The following is a 21266-nucleotide window of genomic DNA, read 5'->3' on the forward strand; positions in this document are numbered from 1 at the left end:
ACCCAGCCAACACCCCTGGCTTCCCTCTTTCCTCCCTGGGCTCTCTCCTAAGGAATCTACAAATCTCAGAGGCCCGGGGCCTCCCTCCCTGTAAGCTCGTCCACTGCCGTGGCCTCCGGTGCCAGCCATACGCTCAGGGCTTCCAAAATTCACCTCCAGGCTGAGTGTCTCCAACTGTATCCACCCTTGTCTCCCACTGTCTCCAACTGTATCCACTAAATCCACCCCCGTCCCCAACCGTATCCACCTATATCCAACTATCTACCTCTATCTCCAACTGCCAATCTGACATGGCCACTTGGGTGTCTAAAAGCCATCTCAAACTCATCACGCCTGGAACAGGGAAATCTTTATCTTCCCCTCCCCAAAAATACCCTCCCACTCCATTCCCCATCTCTACACCAGTGTCCACTGACTTAGTGTCCCTGGGCAAGGCTCTCTCCCTCTCAGGTCTCTGTTTGCCCAGCTGCATAAGAGAACCAGTTCGGGACTTCCCAGCCATTCATCCATCCGTGGAAAAACAAGGGCAACTAGTCAAAGATTCCCACTACCTGCCCTGGGAGATTCCAAATCAGTTGGACTGGGGTGGGGCCCCGGTATCTGCGGTTTGTAAAACCTCCTCTTGTAACTCTCATGATTAACAGAATCTGAGCACCTTCTGCCCGCAGCTTCTTGGTTCTAACGGTCCCTGGTCCTGCCTTCAGCTTCCCCATCTTCCATGCCCCTCTTGGACTCTTGTTTATCTCAACAGCCATGTGAGGCTGAGGTTATATTATCCCCACTTTACAGAAGAGGAAACTGAGGCTGGGGTGGAGGTGCATGACTGGCCCATCAGGCACCTGGCTCCGCCTGATATTCCTGAACCCAGACGGCGCTCCCCGTAACCCCCAACACCCAGGCTGGCACCTTACAGCTGGAACCCAGGCCCACGCCCACCGGAAGTCAATCCAGTTCACAGACCCAGGAGCTGCGGCCTGTTCCCATCTCCTACCCACCCCACCGCAGAGGCCCCTGAGGCCTCCCCAGCCACTGCAAAGTCTGCCCCTCCCCCAGCATGTCATGGAGTCACCTGGGAAAATCTGGCTCTGGGTCCAGGGTGACCCAGACTGGATTTCTGGCTGTGCTACGCCCCAGCTGAGTAGACAAGCACCTTAAACTTGCTGAGTTTCAGTGTCCTGAGCTATAACGTGGGGGTGACGGCACCTGCCCTTGGGGTTACAAGGAAGGTGAACGAAGCCCCTTGGCAGGCGTTGGGCTCAAAGCCCCTGGGGTTGGGGCCCGAGTTAAGCGTCCCGGCCAAGTCCAGGGCTAGGCCTCCATGGGGACAGCCCAGCTGGGCTGAGGAGGCCGCCCACCACGGGGCCTGCCTCTCTGCAGCCAGCCCGGCCCTCACAAACGAACAATAACAGGAAACCATCCTTGGGGAGTGGGGGGGCACATGGGCCAGGGCCAGCTGGAAAACCTGAAGGGGCGGTGGCCAGGCCTCCCTCACCGCCGGGTGGGGCTCCCCTCCAGAGGCTGTTGGCCGGGCTCTGCACAGTTCCACGGCACGCTCAGCCCCCGGCCGGACAGCCAGACGGAACGGACACAGCTCTCAGCCCACAGACAAGGTGAGTGAGGGTCCCTGACTTCCCCATATGTAGAATGGTCATCATCGGATCCCAGGGAAGCGCCACTCCTTGGGGTAGACTCGGTCTCCTGGCTCACAAGAGAGCTGGGAAGGTGCGCCCAGGAGTGGTGCCGTGGACACGGAGGGATGTTCTCGGGGAAGGGGTAAGCTCGGCTCTCTCACAGGTAGACTCCCAGACTCAAGGGCCCACTGGCTTCCGTGGGTGCTGGGCTCAGATGCTCAGAGGGCAGGATTCCACCTGAGTCACCCAGCATGCCAGGGGCAGAGGACTGGCACCCAAGTGGTGCCCCTTCCCCCAAGAGAGAGGATTTACCACGGATGACATCATCCCCTCCCCTCGAAGGCTCTGTGCTGGGATTGGGAGAGGAGCCCTGGAAGGGGAGCTTGGAGCCTCGCCCCTCCCTGTCAGCCACTGCCCCCATTTCCAGTACAGGCAAGCTGAGGCTTGACTCTGGGCACCTGAGGCCCTACCTGTGGAATCCCCTCCCCTCCTTCCCCAGACACCGTAGGGGCCGGTTACGAGCTGCGGAAGCTGTAGTTTTTCTCCCCCAAAACCGAGGTACTCGTAGATTGGGGGCCAAGGGACCCCTTGCCCTTGGGGGCAAGGGACCTAGCAGCCCTCATATTTTAGAGAAGTTCCCCCCAAAGACTTGAAGGCAGGAGGTCTAGGGTGAGAGCCGTCCTGGATACAAATCCCAGCTCTACCACGCACTTCCCGCATGACTTTGGCAAAATTACTCAGTGTCTCCAAAACTCAAGTTTGCTTGTCTGAACAATGGAGATGGCGATTCTTTTTGCAGCTCATCCTGAGAGCTGGAAATGATGTCTACAGAAGGCTCTGAAGCACTGGAGCTCATTACTTTATATTACCATCAAGCCGATGAATTAGATACAGCCTTTCTCCATTTCTCAGCTGAGGTAACTGAGATTTGGAGAAAGAACTAGTACTCCAATACCCAGGCTCTTTCCAGAACCATGCAGCTTCTCATGTGCCAGCCTCCTCATCTGTAAACTGGAAGAAAGGGTCTTTTCATGAGTCAATTAAAGGAAGCGATATACACACTTGGTACCGGGAACGGATCATAGGAGGGGAGCTTTAAGAAATCACAGCTGAATTTACCTGCCACCCAGAGCTGACCGTGGCTTGGGTGTCACAAAGGTTTTGACCCCTGAGGTCGGTCAGTCCCCAGCAGGTAAGAGATGCATCAGCTTACCCTCCAGAGAGCGCTCTGGGCAGCTACTCCGCGGCAAGCACTATGCTTGTTCCTCACCCCCACCCCATGGACATTTCTGCCATGGGTGGTGGGCAGACAGGATCCTGACCGGAGACGAAGGGCATTCCAGGGGAGGCAGGGAGCCTGGGCAGCTCATTGGACCTGGAGAGGCCAGTGCAGCCAGAAGGTTTTCAGAGCAGGGGGTGGCAGGAGGGCCAGTGATGCTGAAGGCCATGAGTAAGTACCAGGACCGAGAATTCTGGTTCATCTTCAGGTGATGGGGAACAGCAGGAGCCTCCCATCGGGCCTGAGTCCAGCCATGTGTGGGTGCCAGCCTGGAGGGCAGCAGGTGATCAAGGGGCCCAGGAGCCTCTGCGCCCCCAGGCAGCCCTGCTAATTCTGGCTTCCAGTGGTGAGGGGGTAGGCGAGGGGCCCACTGGCCTTGCAGGGGTTAAGCTGCCCACCCTGCAGTCTAGACCTGAGCGATTGTGCTGCCGAACAAGGGCCGGACATGGGAGCAGGAAGCTGGAGGGGCCATGCTTATTTTCTCCCATAGCTGGATGACTCACGGCTCTGCTGCTGCCTCGGGGATACACAGTGGACACACTGGCCACTAGCTCAGGGAAAAAAATCTTGAGCCCCTTGCCCATGGGATCCATCCCTTACTACTTCCATCACCTCTCTGCACCCCCTTGGCATTCCTGAAGCTACTAACAGAATTCCCATTTGACAGACAGGACCACAGAGTCTGAGAGAAGCTGAGCAGCCAGTCCAAGGTCACACAGTTACTATGAGGTGAAAGCAGGATATGAATGAGGCCAGCCCCTTCTGACCCCACTGTCCTGTCACACTCCATAGGGAAGCCTGGAGAGGGGAGAAGCCGGGGAGGACTGAACCTGACAGTTCAAGCCATAGAAGCAGACACCAGGATGAGCCAGGAGCCCGATGATCCTGGGGGAGGAATGTTCTAGGAGACAACTGCTGCCCTCAGTAGCTTGGCTTCTGGCTGGAGAGATACTGACAAGCCCATCGTAACCCAGATCCAAGCTGATGTTGGGTGGAGAAATCACGGAAGACTCCCTGGAGGAAGAGCAGGAGCCCCAGAGGACGCTGGGAGGTCTTGGGTCTGCTCTCTGAGTTTCAGTCTTCTAAGTTCTCTAGGGCAAGGGATGGATCACATGGTCTCTAAACTCATTCAGGGACCTCCAGATTGTCTGCCACAGCATAACGATCAGATTCTGGCAGATGCAGACACTGGGAGGAGGGAGACGTAGGGCGCATGGGGCTGGGCCAGGAAGGCAGTGAATGAGATTTCCTTCTAGAGGAGAACAGACAGGAGCAGGAGGTGGGCTCAGGGCAGAACCAGGAAATGAGGTCAGGTGTGAGTCGGCCAGTCAAGCCCACAGCTGCCAGGCCAGGCTGAGTGGGTAGGTGAGGGTTGAGACACCCACACATTTACTAAGCACCTACTGTGTGCTGGGCTTTGTACCCATGATCTCATTCAATCCTCCATTAGAGATGAGGAAGCTAGAGCTCAGAGAGGGCAGGGAATGGGCCTAAGGCCACACAGCTCATGAGCAAACAGGCAAGTGTGTGAGGCTTGTTGCCGCCAATGACTGCCTCAGAGACCCAGGCAAAGTCAGAAAGCCCAGAGAAGGCTGGAAAAGTCTCTCCCAAGGGTGGGTTTTCTCTCCTTCAAGCTTTGAGCTGCCCCATTAGGAGATAAGGGAATGACCCAGAGACCTCAGGACAAATTTGTTTCGAATCGCACACTAGGTCTGGTGAATTGGTTGTATCTAGCTCAAAGACTGTATTGAGGATTCAGGGGCTGAGTTCAAGTTCGGTGGGAACGAACACTGTAATTGATTAGTGATGTCTGCCATGAGTATGTGAATGGCAACCCATGATCTCTGTTTTGCCAGCCCTACCTTCGGAAGCCCCCTGCACACGGGTGTATGTTCATCAGGGACCCATAAGAAGGATAATCTGACTGTCCTCAAAGGATCAAAATCCTAATGGTGGTGTGTCTGACAAAGTGATGGGCCATTAGAGATGCTGTTTGGTGACAGGAGGAGCTTCTCTGAGTTATATCAACCACTGTATGTGCTCTGACCACCCAAGGTGTTGTAGGCAGATTTGTGCAGATTTGTTTTAAATCCTGTGAGGAAGGAGGGAAGGAGTGCAAGATCAGAGCTGGAGACCGAGGCAGGCTGACAGACAGCAGTAGGGACACCGACACCTCAAGGTCCTCTGGGCCTTGACTTCACACCGCTGGATGCCGGGATGAAGTGGATGCCTGGTCAGAGGCACTCGCGCCAGCAGGCAGAGGCTGCGCTGGAGCAGGAGCCAATCAGAAGACCTTGTTGGGGGTACGGACTGGGGCTTGAAAAGAAGCAGAGCGTTCACCCAGGGGCCATAGCAAGGAAGGGCATTCGGACAGAGGGAACAGCCTGTGTATTCCATAAACGCCCAGGTCTCCTTGAGGCTGGGTGGGGCAGGGAGGTGAGGGAGAGCAGAGCCAGAGGGGTGGGCAGGGACACTCCAGGCTGGGTCTTGAATGCTGGCTCAGGAGCTAGGCTTCATCCTGCAGGGTGGGGAGCCAGGGGGGAGCAGTCAGCAGGGGAGCAGCGTGGGCAGCTCTAAGGGGAGCCGAGGGAGGGAGGCTGTTGGCAGAACCCGAGGGGAGAGGATCGCGTCTGGGACCCGCAAGAGCAGGTCACAAGGTTGAACTGAGCCCCAAACCAGGATAAAGCCCCAAGGGGCCAGCTCATAGCTGCCCGGCCCCAAGGCTCCCGGGGACTCACCCTTCATCCTCCCAGTGCTGGCGATCCCTGAACGAGTTTGGGGGTCACTGGCTCCAACCTCGACCCTAGACTGACTGAGGCTCGAGGTGTGGAGTGGGAGGGTGGTGGGAGAGCCGCCCAGGGCCACACAGGGGGCAGGGGCTCTAGCGCCCTCACCCCCACCCCTGCAGGTTCTGGGCCTCTCCTCCCACCTCCTGGCCCCTCATCCCTGACCCAGGGCCTCTGGGCTGCAGCCCAGAGCCTGCAGGAGGCTGGGCTGGGACTGAGCGTCCAGTCCACCCTCTGCAGCTTTGCCTGGGGCTGGGCTCTGCTGCCGGGTCTTGTCCTAGCTGCTGGTGGGCGTGCTGGGCGGGAGAGGGGCCAGCCCCACAGAGAGGAGACTCTTCGGGGGACAGGGGTGTGTGCTTGTGTAGGCAGCAGGTTTGTGTGTCCGTGTGGCCTGAGGATGTCATGTGTGTATCCCTGACCTGGAGTCTTCCTCTACCTCATCCCCAAGGGCCCTCCAGTCTGCTCAATAAACGCCCAGACTTAGCCCCTGAAACCTAAGGCTTGAACAGGGTTGGGGCAGAACCATCCCGGCCGGGGGCGTTTGCCAGGCTGCCCGCTGAGCAGCTCCCAGCTGGTCTAGGCTTCCGAGGGTCCGTTTAACTACAAAAGGAGGAGCCCCAACCCGCCCCCCTTCCATCTCCCTCTGGGTCCCCCTGGCTCCTTCTTTTAAAGAACACAGAGCTGAGCGGACCTCACAGCCCCTTTGAGGCCAAACGCCAGTGACAGAGGGGGGCCACAAAGAGAAACAGACCAAAGGGAGTTTTACCCACTGTCTCACAGCAGATCAGAGAGAGGCAGGATTCACTGCTGGGCTGAGACCCTCTGATAAATCAGGGCCCTCCCCTCTCTGCGCTCTCACATCTTCCTCTACGCCTCCATCAAAGCACCACAATTTGAAACCGTGTTTTTTATCAAGTGGTTAATGTCTCTACACAAGGGTGCAGTCTGTGTAGGCTCCCCACTTGTAGTTCAGTACCTGGCACATAGTAGGTGTTCAATAAATGTTTGTTGAATGACTGTATAACCTCCAGGCTCTAGCGAGGGCTTCAGAGAAGTGGTGACATGTGACCTAAGTCCAGGCAGAGGTGAGAGAACGGCAAGTGCAAAGGCCAGAAGCTGTGACCAGGCCTGGTGGGTGTTACCATCCCACAGGCTGGGGCTCCTCTTCGAGGCTCACCAAGCAACACACCCCCTCCTTTTTTTTTAATTTTTAAATTTATTTATTTATTTTGGCTGCACTGCGCAGCATGCGGGATCCTAGTTCCCCCAACCAGGGATTGAACCGGCGCCCCTGCAGTGGAAGCGCAGAGTCCCAACCACTGGACCGCACCCTTGAGACCCAGACAGGGAACTGGAGAGGAGCAGAGGCACACAACCTCTCCAGCCCCCGCCAACTGGGCTCAGCCTTCAGAGCCGCCCCTCAGTCCTCAGGCCCAACCCAGGCATCTAGGTTCTGAGCTCAGTGGTCCCACCCACTGTGGACACAGACCCAAACCCAGGAGTTCTCCAAGGCCTTGCCCTCTGATCCTGGCATGACTGAGCCCAGCCATCCCCCAGATGCTCCGAGGTTCCTCTGCCCCTTCTCCTGGGCTCCGTGCCCATTACCAGGGGCCTGGGCCACACACTCTGTCCTCTCATTTTGGGCCCCCTGGACCTTCCCAGACTGACCGAGGGCACAGAGGGCCCACCTCATCCATCAGTCCATTTGGAGCTGCCCCCAAAAGCCTCTAACACAGCTCCAGGGCCCGAGCGTCATCACGGATCCTGGGTAACAGGGACACAGGCCAGCACCTGGCCGCTGGGTGCCCAGCAGGCACGTCTGAGCTGCCGAGCGAATCCCCTCTCCCCAACGTCTGTTGTCAGGAAAGACCCCGGGGCTACTCAGCTGGGCATTTCTGAGCACAGAAATCAATTCCGAGGTCCTCAGGCCCACTACACATCTGTGGTACCGCGAACCCACCCAGCAGCGGCCTGATCTGTCCAAAAACTTGGTGAGAGCAACCAAGAGACGTGACTCCTACTTATAGGAAAGTAAAGGGCTAAAATAAACCTGACCCCAGCTGTGCTCTGACCACACCTCCAGAGGTGTGGCCAAGGGAAATTCTGTTTCCAGCTGTGGGTCCAGCTAATCCTGCTGGCTGACTTCCTCTCCAACAGCAGGAGGAGGAGGAACGATTTTTCGACAAAACCCTTCCTCTCGGCCCTCATTTACGTGGACAAATTTCTAACAAAAAAGGCAAAAGACACAAATAAACATGGCTTTTCAGATGGAAAAGTCCCTCGGGACCCTCTGAGATTGGGTGTAGAAGGAGCCCAGGATTTAGAAATAGATCTGGGTGAGGGTTCCAGATCTACCACTTACGAGGTATTTGTGTCTGAGCCTCAGTTTCTTCCTCTGTGAAATGGGGATGATAATTCCTACATCCTGAGGACAGTGTGAAAACTAAATGAGATTTCATCTATGAAAGCCAAACATGGAGAACAGCTGCTTATTATTACAATTATTACTACCATTATTATTATTATATGTTAATGTCACCGCAGAAATAGAGAGAGAGTGGCATGATGGAATGGCACTATTCAGGGTGAAAGCCTAAGTTCAAATCCTGGCTCAACCACTCACCGCTGTGTGACCCAGGAGGGCTCACTCCACCTCTCTGAGCCTCACCTGCAAAATGGGATTATTGACAACTACCTGGCAGTTTGCAAGGTTTAAGGGACATAAGGTTTCAGTGTGCCACTGAGGAGGTGTTCCCAAGAAGAGACTTTATGAAGGAAACACTTACAGAGCTGTGAGCTCAGTCAAAGGAACAAACGGGATATTGAGTCCTGCAGAGACCAGCAGCAGACCACTGCAGGACCAAAGGGACAAAGAGGAGGGAAGGGTGTTTCCCGAACCCAGTGAGGGACGGATGGGAGCCATAGAAGCTACCGGGATGGAGAGGTGCAGCCACAGCAGTAAAAATGAACCAGAGCAGACAGCAGCAGAGAAGAAGTACCCCAACTTTTCTCCTCCCATCCTCAGACGCCTGCTGAAGCCCCCATTGGCCAAACACCAGAACCTTGTGCCTGTAGGCCAAGGGTCAGTCCCCTTGACACAGACTAGAGGTCAGGGGAGGGGTGGGGGAGTAGATTCAGAAGTGTGGGGACCTGCAAATCCCCCAACCAAATGGTTGGGTGTTCAGGAACAAGAATGGTGAGCTAACTACTCAGTAGAGCAAAACAGAGTGTCGGCGAGGATTCATACATGCCTGGTTTTATTCTTAGCTACTTTTTTGACCATGTTACAAATGTTTTTTTTAATTCAGGCCCGAAAACAACCCTGAGAGGTAGACACTAGTGTTCCCATTGTACAGATTATGAGACTGAGGCTCAGAGAGGTAAAGAGTCTCGTGCACGGTCACAGAGCGGCAAAGCAGCACAACTGACATTCTCTAAACCACAGAGCCTGCGATCACAACTGTCACCCTGCTCTGTGTGAACCCAAAGAGGAGAGAGCCATGTGTCAGGTGTGGCTGGGCCTTGGGGAAAAGGAAAGATGTAGACAGGGCAGGTAGACAGCCATTCTCCGGGAAGGGAAGGAAGCTGTGATTTGAGCCCAGCAAGGGGACTTGGGTGTCAACCCTGGGACCAGCCCCAGGCAGTGCTGCAGTGGAAGATGCCCAGGGATGCATGAGATGCAAGGTGAGGACCCGGGACGGCTCTCCAGAGGAGGACATTTGGGCTCAATCCTGGATGACAAGTTCACGGGACAGAGAAAGAGGAAAGACCTATGGGGCTGTCCTGGGCCACTTCTCCTCCCTAGCTACCTGCCCTCCTTCATGTTCCAGCCTCACAGTTTGAGCACCAGCCACGTGAAGGGACGGTCTGTAAGCTGCTCCAGCCCCACCTTCTCCCGCACTCCAGGCCAGGTCTCCGGCAGCTGCTGGCCATGGCCACAGGGATGTTTCATAGCAACTGCAACCTGACACAGCCCACACAGACCTTTTGGTACCACTACCCGTCTTCCGAATCTCAGCAAAGCCCTGCCCCCGCCAACTGCTCAGGCTAAAGACTGGAGAGCCATCCTAGATTCCTCTCCATCCCTCACCCACTACATCCCATTCACAGCAAGTCCTGTTAACTCCACCTCGAAAACACATCCCATGGCCACGCACCTCTACATCTGGCCTGGGCCACCATCAACTCTCACCTGGACGAAAGTAACCTCCCCTGCTGGTCTCCCCTCTCCCAGCCCGTCTCCTGACCTCAGCCAGGGATCTCTTCCAATCAGATCACGTCACCTTCCCTCGTGCTTAGGAAAAAGCTCTCTCTAGGCTGCCCTGTACAACCCAACTGCATTAGTTTCCTCCAGCTGCTGTAACAAACCACCCCAAACGTGGTTGGCTTGAAACAACACAAATTTATTTATTTATTATAGTTCTGGAAGTCTGAAGTCCAAAATGGGTTTCGGTGGGCGAGAATCGGGACTGTTTCCTTCTGGAGCCTCTGGGGAGAATCTATTTCCGTGCCTTTTTTGACTTCCAGGGGCCGCCCCCATTCCTTGGCCTGGGGCCCCGCAGCACTCCAACCTCTGTTTCCATCATCACATCTCCTTTTTCCTGATTCTGACCCTCCTGCCTTCATCTTTTAAGGACCCTGTGATTGTACTGGGTCTATCCACATAGTCCAGGATAATCTCCCTATTTCAAGATCCTTAACTTAATCCTATCTGCTAAAAGTCCTTTGCCATGGAAGGTAATATTCACAGGTTCCAGGGATGAAGACGTGGACATCTTTGGGGGGCTATCATTCAGCCTACCACCCCGACCTGGTCACCTCTTCTGGAGCCCCCATTGTTCATCTGACCCAAGGGCCTTCTTTTGGTTCTTCAAACAAACGAACCATTTTTCTACCTCAGGGACTTTGCACTTGCTGATCCTTCCGCCTGGAATTCCCTCCCTTCCCCTGGCATTCCGAGGGCTGACACTCCGATGTTGGCATGAGTATCATCTCTCTGAAGGGCCTCCCCTGGCCTTGAAGTCTCAGCCAGCTGCCCCGTCACCCTCTGCTGTGTCCCCCAGTGTAATTCCCTGAGATCCCCTGATCAGCAGCTGATGTTTTTCCTCATGTACTTATTTTCCTGGAGTTCCCACGATGGCGTGCACTCCCCGAGGACAGGTTCTGTCTGTCCCGCTCACTGCTGCACCCCAAAGCCTAGCACACAGTAGATGCTCAATACGCATCCGCTCAGGGCGTGGCCTCATATCTTGCCCTGCCCAGGGGCCTGAGAACTTCCCTCTCCCCATTTCTCAGTTTCACTTCTATTTGTTTTACTTGTTCATTTTTTGAGTCACTTCTCACTTGAGGGAGGAAGAAGGGAGCAAGACATGCAGTTCCTTTCGAGGCAAAGAAGGAAATGACCCACCGGGCCTGAGCCCAGCGAGGCTGGCCAGGGGTCACAGATGCCGCCTCTCCTGAGTCAGGACCAGCTTCCTGGCAGAACTCTCAGCTCCCTGAGCCTTTGTTCACTGCCTTCCTCCTGCCCAGAGCAGCTGCCCTTTTCACAGCCCACCTCAAAGGGCACCAGGTCTCCTCCAGTCTGACCACCTCACTGAGGACTGAGGGAACTGGGGCCGGAAGCCTTCCCAGGCACATGGCACCTGCGTTCCGGGCCCTGCTGGCATGCTCTGTCCCGGCCAAACCCTGCGAGCCCACTTCTGCCTGGGCCAGCAGCAGGGGGCCACAGGGATGCTGGATGCTAAGCTCAGCAGGCCCAGAGGCCAGTCTGCACACACCCGCTCGGCCCTCACTGAGGACAGCCTGGCGCCAGTGTCTCAGAGGAAATGTTACTAGAGTTTAGAAACCTCCTGTGCTGTGCAGAATCCAGCCTCTCCCTGCGGCCAGGGCGGGGGACAGCCAGGGAGGTGGCCTCCCATCCAGCACCCAGTGGGTCCTTGCCTCTCTCCAGGCAGGAGCCCTGATTCTGAGTCCCACTCCCACCCGCCAGCCTTCTTCCTCTGAACCATCCCAGGAGCCACAGGTCAGTGACACAGGGACCAGCAAGGGTAGACTGATGGGGTCAAGGGCTGAGAGGGCATATGACAGCTGAGGTCACAGCCTCTACCCACCCTGGGGCAGTGAGACAAGCCCTCTTCCTTCTGGAATTCAGGATGAGGCCGGGCCCTGATCTCTGGGTGACCCCAGATCCCCATCCAGGTTGAACCCACGTCCCAAGGGCTGCCTTCATGGGGGCAATCACATGGGGTCTTGTGCTTAAAAGGACCCCATGCTGGGCTTCATGTTCTTCTGTCTCTGTCCTGAAATTCTTAGTAACTTTTGAGAAAAGGACCCCATGTTTCCATTCTATACTACGCCCCACAAACTACGAAGCTGGTCCTGCGAGCCCAGCCTCTCTACCCGCCACCCCATCCCACCCCTGTTCTCGTGACAGCTCCTAAGCTAATCTCCAACTATGAGCTCTGCGTCTGGTGAGGGCCTGGCCCTCTAGGTCACGGCATTTGGGTTTCCTGAGAGCCTTCTAAAGAGAGCATCAAAGCAACACTGCCACAGGGGCTCTCGGACTAGCCGGTGGGGTGGGGGGGGCATGTTTGTTCAGAGGAGTCTTTAAATCCCACCACACAGCAGCTGCTAGGTCAAGAGAGGGCAGCTGGAAGAAGCATGAACTTTGGGGCCAGGCCGACTTGGTTTGAGTTTGACTCTGAGGCTTCCCGTCTGGGTGATCTCAGAAACGTTACTAAACCTCTCTCTTCCTCCGCTCACCTGTAAAGTGAGGGCTACAATTACAGCCACTTTGAGGCTTACCGGGAGGATTAAGCGCGATAACACATATAAAGTGCTTGGAAGAGTGTCAGGCGTTCAATAGTTATTGATATTTATTTTTTGGTACTTATTATACTTATCGATGACACTTATTGATAAATGTCAGCTGCTGAGGTCAGACACCTGGGCTTTATTCTCAGCCCCACCATTCGCTCCACCGTGAACTTAGCTTCTCTGTGCCTCAGTCTCCCCATTTGTAAAATCCCAGCTGGGCGTCCAGCGCACAAGGCTCTGGGAGCTACCATTCCCATCAGCATTGCTCTCTCCTCCAGGAAACCTTCCCTACGGTTCTCCTCTAGCCTCCCCTGTCGCCCAGGCTTTCTTGCCCCGGAGCACATGTGACCCTTAAGTAGGAATTCTTTCTGTGCCTGGCTTCCCCTCCCAGACTGGGAGCTCCATGGGGGCAGAAAGAGGGTGTGGTTCTGCTAGTCCGAGCAGAGAGTGGAGGATGAAGGGTTCAACAGTTCAGTGCTCCCTGGGAGATGCTCGCACCCCACGTGCCCTGATGGCCTCTCTCCTCGTCCCTCAGAGCCGTCCCTCCCGGGAAGATGCAGGTGCTTGTGATGCTGCTGGCTGCAGGGGGCACCTGCCTGGCCCTGCTGGCAGCAGCTGCAGCGGCCGTCAACCCTGGCCGACCCAACACCCCCAGCTCGCTGCCCGTTCACCGGCGCCAGAAGAGAGACTGGATCTGGAACCAGATGCACATCGATGAAGAGAAAAACGGCTCACTGCCCCACTACGTGGGCAAGGTAAGGCTCAGGGCCCAGAGCGGGAGAGGTGCACCGTGGTGGTGGTGGTGATAAAGACAGTGATAGGAGCTGTGGTGGTTGCATGGATGGGGATGACGGTTGCGAGGGTGATGGTAATAGTGGGAGAGATGGTGGAGGTGGCAGATGTCATGGTGGTGGTGACTATGGTGAGAGCCAAGGAGAAGGCGGTGGTGCTGACAGCGGTGGTGGTGGTGACGGGGAAGGGGCAGGCGGTGGTGGGGTGATGATGATGGTGATGATGGAGGAGGTGGTGGTGGTGGTGGTGGTGGTGGAAGTAATGGTGAGCACAGTGGTTCATCTTTTTCCCAGACTTTGGTCTATGGAGTGAGTATCACTGGCTGAAGGGCCACCCCATGCACAAGCTAAGGAGGGCAGCCTAGTGTGGGGGCTCAGGGCTCAGGGCAGGACCAGCCAAGGCCGCCATTAACTTTGCGCATCTGAGAGGTCTGGAAGACCTGAGCAGACTTCTACAGAATTGTGCTGGTGACAAAGCTCATCATCCAGGCCACAGTTCGCCATCTCTAGTCGAGGCCTTTGAACCTCCGCAAAGAGCCCTGTCTCTCAGGGTGTTTTGTCCTAGCATCTAGGGAGTTATGAGCTCCGGATTCTAGGACACCCATAACAAGGCACTGGACCCAAGCCTGCCCTCCAGGGCGGTGCCTACGACTCTAAACCCTCATTTCATCCCATTTAAAACCTGTCCATCCTCAGTCACCTTCCTAGAGCTTGGAGCTAATCTGAGGGACTAATGAACTATATTCCTGTGTCAAAAGGTCGCTGAGGGGGGGCTTCCCTGGTGGCGCAGTGGTTGGGAGTCCGCCTGCCGATGCAGGGGACACGGGTTCGTGCCCCGGTCCGGGAAGATCCCACATGCCGCGGAGTGGCTGGGCCCGTGAGCCATGGCCGCTGAGCCTGCGCGTCCGGAGCCTGTGCTCCGCAAAGGGAGAGGCCACAGCAGTGAGAGGCCAGCGTACAGTAAAAAAAAAAAAAAAAAAAAAAAAAAAAAGGTCGCTGAGGTCAAAACCATCCACTCTAATTGAAAGGAATGGCTCTAGTGGTGGAATTTCACACACAACGACAGGGAGATGGATTAGGTATTTGAAGAGTTTTCAGTGAGGAGAAAAATTCCTTTCCAGTGCTTTAAAATCTCACCACGTCAGTTTCTTGGAAGCTAAGCAGGGTCAGCTAAAGAAAGATCACTGTACCGGTGAGAGGAATTATGGTCCCAAGCACGAGGTTGGGCTCTGGGACATGGTCAGGGGGCAAAGACAGACATGGTCCACACCCTCATGGAGCTTGTGGTCTAAAACAGCGGCTGGCCACATGTAAATCAGTGAAGTTAGAACACTCCCTCAAACCATACACAAAAACAAACTCAAAATGGTTTAAAGACTTAAATATAAGACATGATACCATAAAACTCTTAGAAGAGAACATAGGCAAAACATTCTCTGACATTAATCACAGCAATGTTTTCTTAGGTCAGTCTCCCAAGGCAAAAGAAATAAAATCAAAAATAAACAAATGGGACCTAATCAAACTCATAAGCTTTTGCACAGCAACGGAAACCATAACCCAAATAAAAAGACAACCTATAGACTGGGAGAAAATATCTGCAAATGATGCGACTGACAAGGGCTTAATTTCCAAAATATATAAACAGGGCTTCCCTGGTGGCGCAGTGGTTGAGAGTCCCCCTGCCTATGCAGGGGACACGGGTTCATGCCCTGGTCCAGGAAGATTCCAGATGCCACGGAGCGGCTAGGCCCGTGAGCCATGGCCGCTGAGCCTGCGCGTCCGGAACCTGTGCTCTGCAACGGGAGAGGCCACAACAGTGAGAGGCCCGCGTACCGCAAAAAATATATATATACATATACGTATGTATATATATGTATATATATGTGTATATATATATATATAAACAGCTCATACAGCTCAGTATCCAAAAAACAAACAACCCAATCAAAAATGGGCAGAAGACCTAAACAGACATTTCTCCAAAGAAGCCATACAGATGGCCAACAAGCACATGAAAAAATGCTCCACATTGCTAATTATTAGAGAAATGCAAATCAAAACCACAATGAGGTATCACCTCACAGCAGTCAGAATGGCTATCATCAAAAAGTCTACAAATAATAAATGCTGGAGAGGGAGTGGAAAAAAGGGAACCCTCCTACACTGTTGGTGGGAATGTAAATTTGTGCAGCCACTATGGAAAACAGTATGGAGGTTCCTTAATAAACTAAAAATAGAGTTACAATATGAGCCAGAAATCCCACTCCTGGGCATATATCCAGAAAATATGAAAATTCTAATTCAAAAAGATAAAAAAAAAAAAAAAAAAAAAAGATACATGAACCCCAGTGTTCACAGCAGCACTATTTACAATAACCGAGACGTGGAAGCAACCTAAGTGTCCATCAACAGATGAATGCATAAAGAAGATGTGGAACACATAAATAATGGAATATTACTCAGCCATAAAAGAGAATGAAATCTTGCCATTTAGAGCACCATGGATGGACCTAGAGGTTATCATACTAAGTGAAGTAAGTCAGACAGAGAAAGACAAATATCATATGATATCTCTTACATGTTAAATCTAAAAACATGATACAAATGAACTTATTTACAAAACAGAAACAGACTCACAGACATAGAAAACAAACTTATGATTATCAAAGGGGAAAGCAGAGGAGGGATAAATTAGGAGTTTGGGATAAACATATACATACTACTATATATAAAACAGATAATCAACAAGGACCTACTGCATAGCACAGGGATCTATATTCCGTAGGTTGTAATAACCTATAATGGAAAAGATGTATACACACACACACATATGTATCACTTTGCTGTACACAAGAAACTAACACAATACTGTAAATCAACTATACTTCAATTAAATAAGTAAATACATAAATAGGGGCTGGTAGACCTGCCCCGCCATGCGGTTTTGTAAATAAAGTTTTACTGGAACAGAGCCACGCCGTGCACTTAACAAACGGTCGTGGTTGCTTTCATGCTACAATGGCAGATTTGAGTAATTGTCCCAAAGACCATATGACCCACAAAGTCGAAAATTTTTACTATCTGGCCCTTTACAGAAACAGTTTGCCCACCCTGGTCTAGAAGGGCAGCATATATCAGACAAAGAACCCCACACATGCTGGAGATGGGGGAGCCCTATGGTTATAGAGAAACAGGCCAGAAAGGACCCCTAGATGGGGAAGGGTCAAGTCTGGCCTCAGCACCAGAAATGCCATGGCAGCTGGCGGTGGAGCCAGCTGGGGAATCTACACTCACAGCCCTGCCCACGGCCCTCTCCACTGCTCACTGTGCCCAGGCCTCCTCTGGACACCAAGAATGGCTGGGAAATTCAGATCCTTCCGGCTGGCCACTCAGAGCGCAAGGCGCTTGCCCAGGGTCACACAGTGAAACCAGGATAGAGCCCCAGGAAAGCACAGGGTTCCTGACTCCCAACATCGATGTGAACTCTGTGCCCTAGAGGAAAATGCCATCAGCCCATCTACTCCTTCCCAAGGGGATGAGTGTGCCGTGCATGATTCAACCTCCAAAGAGAATGGCTGCCCCCCAACGAATAGCCACGGGCTGAGTCAGGGACAGTCAGCAGCAAGCAGGGCCGCCGGCATGCCGCCCAGCCCGGACACGGCAGACTTCGCACGGCTCGCCCGAAGTCCTCTGCACAGCAGGAAGAGCGTCAGGCCTGCTGTCACCTGCCAACAGTGTGCACTTGGCACCTGGCCTGGGGACAGAGGGTCCCGTGCAAACCCCACCCTGGGAAGAAGCAACGGTGCCTGGGAGAGGCAAGGACAGGGCTCCAAGGATCACCTCCTGTCTCCAAAGACGTCATCGGAGGGAAGGAAGTCCCTGTTTACCAAGATGAGAGCCAGGAGCCTTTGTTTACAGAGCTGTTTGCTGGACAATGGGAGCTGAGTGGCCTTCTGAATCCACAAACATGGGTCAGCATAGCTTTTGGCATTAAGATGTTATATCCAAATATAGGGATAATTTTAAAAAGGGGAGGCCCCCCCAAACCTATAACCTCAGTCTGTCTAATCGTGAGGAAAACATCAGACAAATTCCAGTAGAGGGCATCCTACAAAACACCCAACCAGCACTCCTCAAAACTCTCACGGTCATCAAAAACAAGCAGGGTCTCACAGACAAAGAAAACAAACTTATGGTTACCAAAGGGGGGAGTGGGATTAATTAGGAGTTTGGGATTAACATCTACACACTACTATATATAAACTAGGTAAACAACAAGGACCTACCATACATCACAGAGAACTATACTCAGTATCTTGTAATAATTTATAATGGAAAAGAATCTGAAAAAGAATATATATATATGTATATTTGTACATATATACATACATATATAACTGAATCACTTTGCTGTACACTTGAAACTAACACAACATTGTAAATAAACTAAATTTCAATTAAAAAAATAAAACAAACCATGGAGAATCTGAGAAACTGTCCCAGCCAAGAGTAACTTAAAGAAACATGACAACTAGATGTAATGTGGTATCCTGGGTGGGATCCTCAAACAGAAAAAGGACATTAGGTAAAAACTAAGGAAATCTGCACAAAATATGAACTTTAGTTAATAATAATATATCAGTATTGGTGCACTAATTACAACAAATGTACCATACTAATGTAAGATGTTAATAACAGGGAAATTGGGCACAGTATGTATGGGAACTCTCTGTACTATCACCTCAATTTTTCTATAAACCTAGAACTGTTCTAAAATATAAAGTCTATTTAAGAAAAGTTGGAGGGAAGGAAAACAGAAATTCATATCCAAATGACGTCTTTTTAACACTATTTATCTGATGATATTGAGAAATTTTTTTTTTTTTTTTTTTTTTTTTTTGCGGTACGCGGGCCTCTCACTGTTGTGGCCTCTCCCGTTGGGGAGCACAGGCTCCGGACGCGCAGGCTCAGTGGTCATGGCTCACGGGCCCAGCCGCTCCGCAGCATGTGGGATCTTCCCGGACCGGGGCACAAACCCGTGTCCCCTGCATCGGCAGGCGGACTCTCAACCACTGCACCACCAGGGAAGCCCAGAAATTTTTTATCAAAGCTGTTTAGGTGTGAGTCAAATGCAATCTCAGGCAGAATTCCAGTAACAGATCAAAGCTGACTCACGCCCCCTTGCTACCCCTGCCCACATGGATCCTAATGCACCCACCAGAACCAGGTTTGGAAGGACCATCCTATCCTATCCCTGAGTAACTCATACAGGGCCCCAGACTGTCCCTCCTTCTTGACCCCCACTGTCCTCCCGCCCAAGTCACAGGTTCCAGAGCTGGCGCATCACTTCTTGCCTCCTGCCCATCTGTTCATCATATGTCCCAGCCACTGGGCTTCGGGACCTCCCCACGAACCATCTGCCCCTGCACACCTACAGCCCTGCTCCAGGATGCTTCTTCACTACCTCCAGCTACAGCCCCACCTCTCTCCCTCCCCGCCCACCAAGGGGGAGGAGCCTCACTCCCTGTCCCCACTTCTTCACCTCCCAGACTCTTCTCTACAGCCCTGTCATCCGGCTTCTCAATCCACCACCCCCTAACACTGCTCTCACCAAGGGCTCCGACGACTGCACCGCTGCTAAGCCTACGGATGCTTTCCAGACCTCGTGGGATTTGACCACACCCATCTTGATGCTCCCTCTTCTGTCTTGAGACCCCACTCTCTCTCAGGTTCTCCTGCAGCCTTTCTGATGCAACACCTTCACTCAAGGCTCTTGTTCCTGACTGACCCTTAAATGCTGCCCTTCCTCAAAATCTCAGCCTCTGCTGCTTCAAACCAGGCCCTGAGAGAAAGAATGGGCTCTGGACTACCTTTATGCTCCCAGGCTGGCACCTTGTAGGCAACTGATTTTTTTCTTTTACTGAATTGAACTCTATTTTTTGAACATCCTAACCACCTATGGGAGGACCATTCGACATGTATGAAATATGATTAGCTTATGTTCCTAATAGCCTCTGTTTCCAAGATTCTATAAATGAAATGTTCAGCAATTCTAAACTTCTAATATTCTTTAATGTAGGCATCTAGTGTGACTAACAACTAGCATTTATTGAGAGCCTGTGCAAATTGCTTTACACACATTATTTTCCAAGTCTTATTCCTAAGGACACTAATAGTATGTGTAACAAAGAAAAAGGATTCAGTGGTCTAACAAGTATAGGAAATCCTGAGTTAAACAAAGCTCAGTGGAGTTCTTTTCTGCAGTACTATATGTTGTAAATCTCCAAAAAGAGAACATTTTATGTACCATTCCAAAACTAAATGACTGAGACCAGTGATGTGCTGATAAACAGTTGACAACTGGCTTTTGAGGGGAAAAGATCCTGTTTGTAGCATTTGCCAATTTCCTTGGTGTAAATACTTTCACCATGTCTGTTGCAAGCTACCAGCTTGATGCCACTGAAGGCAGAGTTTGGAACAGATGTGCATTAACACAGCATTATCCAATATTTCCATCATTCAATATGATCAACATAAAAACTCAAGAACAGGGCTGGGATAGGGAGGGTGGGAGGGAGACACAAGAGGGAGGAGATATGCGGATATATGTATATGTATAGCTGATTCACTTTGTTATAAAGCAGAAACTAACACATCACTGTAAAGCAACTGTACTCCAATAAAGATGTAAAAAAAAAAGTTTTTTTAAAAAAACTCAAGAGAACATAGTAAAATTATAGTATTAGGAAGCAACACATTTATAGTACGTTACCTTTGTTTTTAATATGATTCATTTAATTGTAAGTTTATATAATTGATTTTTTTAATAATGCCATGCCCTGGCACACTCACACGGGCACACACTCACACGCACACAGCCACCACTGCTATTTCCAGTTCACGGCGTCTCTCCTTTCCTAGATTAAATCAAGCGTGAACCGCAAGAACACCAAGTACCAGCTCAAAGGAGAGTCTGCTGGCAAGGTCTTCCAGGTTGACGAGAGCACAGGGGACGTGTATGCCTTTGAGAGGCTGGACAGGGAGAAGATCTCTGAATACCACCTCATCGCCCTCGTGGTGGACAAGGACACTGAGAAGAACCTGGAGTCTCCTTCCAGCTTCACCATCAAAGTTCACGATATCAATGACAACTGGCCTGTGTTCACGCACCGGGTGTTCAATGCCTCCGTGCCCGAGATGTCAGGGATAGGTACGTACCCGGTCTGTCTGTCTCCCTCTCCCCTCACTCATCCCTGGCATGGAGGCACCTCTCCCATCGGCAGCTTCACTGCCTGGGGCGGGATTCAGTGAGTTCCGGGCAGCTATGGGGATGCCCATATTGCCACTTTATATGACTCGAAAGGAACTCTGGTCCCTAAAGACTAAGCTCTGACCTGGCCCCAGACGGAGCCCTGACCGTCACACACATACACACACACATCTTGTTACTCTTTGGAGCCAACGCCACCCACTGCTCTCTTAGGGCTGGCATGCCAAGAGCGTAGCCTTTGCACATGAAGGAGGCCAACTCTGCCACCAAGACAAGGAGTCACCTCTAGGGTCCATGCAGGAGTGGAGGGGGGCGGGAGGGGGACACACCTCATCCCAAGGTGTGTCAGCAGCCTGGACCCCAGGCCTCCAGAGGAGACTATTCCTTCCCCAATTCTATCCCCAGCCTCCAGGGTGTGCCAGAAAAGGGCTCCCTTCCCCAGCCCTTAGTCCAGGCTCTCTCGCCAGGACTCAGGACCAGACTTTCCTGTTAAGTATGGGGAGCCTGGAGTTCAAGGGGAAAGAGATGTGAACCCAGCCCTTTGGAGGCCCTTCCTATTCTCTTGTTCTCATGCTTCCAGAAGGAAGAAGCAGCCCTTACTGTTTCTCCCCATGACCTCAGCCACTCACCTCTTCCCTGATTTCCCCCATAAATGAAAACCACCTGTTCTCCTTGCCCTTCATGTTTGAC

At 52.4% G+C, this 21266-nt stretch overlaps 2 protein-coding genes across 2 annotated transcripts in view; one reads left to right on the forward strand and one right to left on the reverse strand.

Annotated features, from left to right (window-relative positions):
- Positions 1–4780: 4780 nt before the first annotated feature.
- Positions 4781–20824, forward strand: CDH5 (cadherin 5). The gene is made up of 4 exons (XM_028477531.1): positions 4781–5213; positions 13048–13267; positions 20228–20516; positions 20790–20824. The coding sequence occupies exons 1-4, from the start codon at positions 5128–5130 to the stop codon at positions 20822–20824; spliced, it is 630 nt and encodes a 209-aa protein (XP_028333332.1). The 5' UTR covers positions 4781–5127.
- Positions 20825–21046: 222 nt separating this feature from the next.
- BEAN1 (brain expressed associated with NEDD4 1) overlaps positions 21047–21266 on the reverse strand; it is a 38861-nt gene continuing 38641 nt past the window's right edge. Inside the window, exon 6 of the mRNA XM_028477532.1 lies at positions 21047–21062. Within this exon, the coding sequence (XP_028333333.1) occupies positions 21047–21062 (16 nt within the window). The remainder of the gene's footprint in view (positions 21063–21266) is intronic.

This window comes from Physeter macrocephalus, chromosome 17 (assembly GCF_002837175.3).
Source record: "Physeter macrocephalus isolate SW-GA chromosome 17, ASM283717v5, whole genome shotgun sequence".
NCBI lineage: Eukaryota > Metazoa > Chordata > Mammalia > Artiodactyla > Physeteridae > Physeter > Physeter macrocephalus.

Excerpts from the sequence above, each read along its gene's own strand:
- CDH5 (XM_028477531.1), top strand. The coding sequence starts at position 5,128 with ATGAAGTGGATGCCTGGTCAGAGGCACTCGCGCCAGCAGGCAGAGGCT. Across the intron at positions 5,214-13,047 it reads ATCAGAAGACCTTGTTGGGG|AGCCGTCCCTCCCGGGAAGA; the intron begins GTACGGACTGGG and ends CTCGTCCCTCAG. Across the intron at positions 13,268-20,227 it reads TGCCCCACTACGTGGGCAAG|ATTAAATCAAGCGTGAACCG; the intron begins GTAAGGCTCAGG and ends CTCCTTTCCTAG.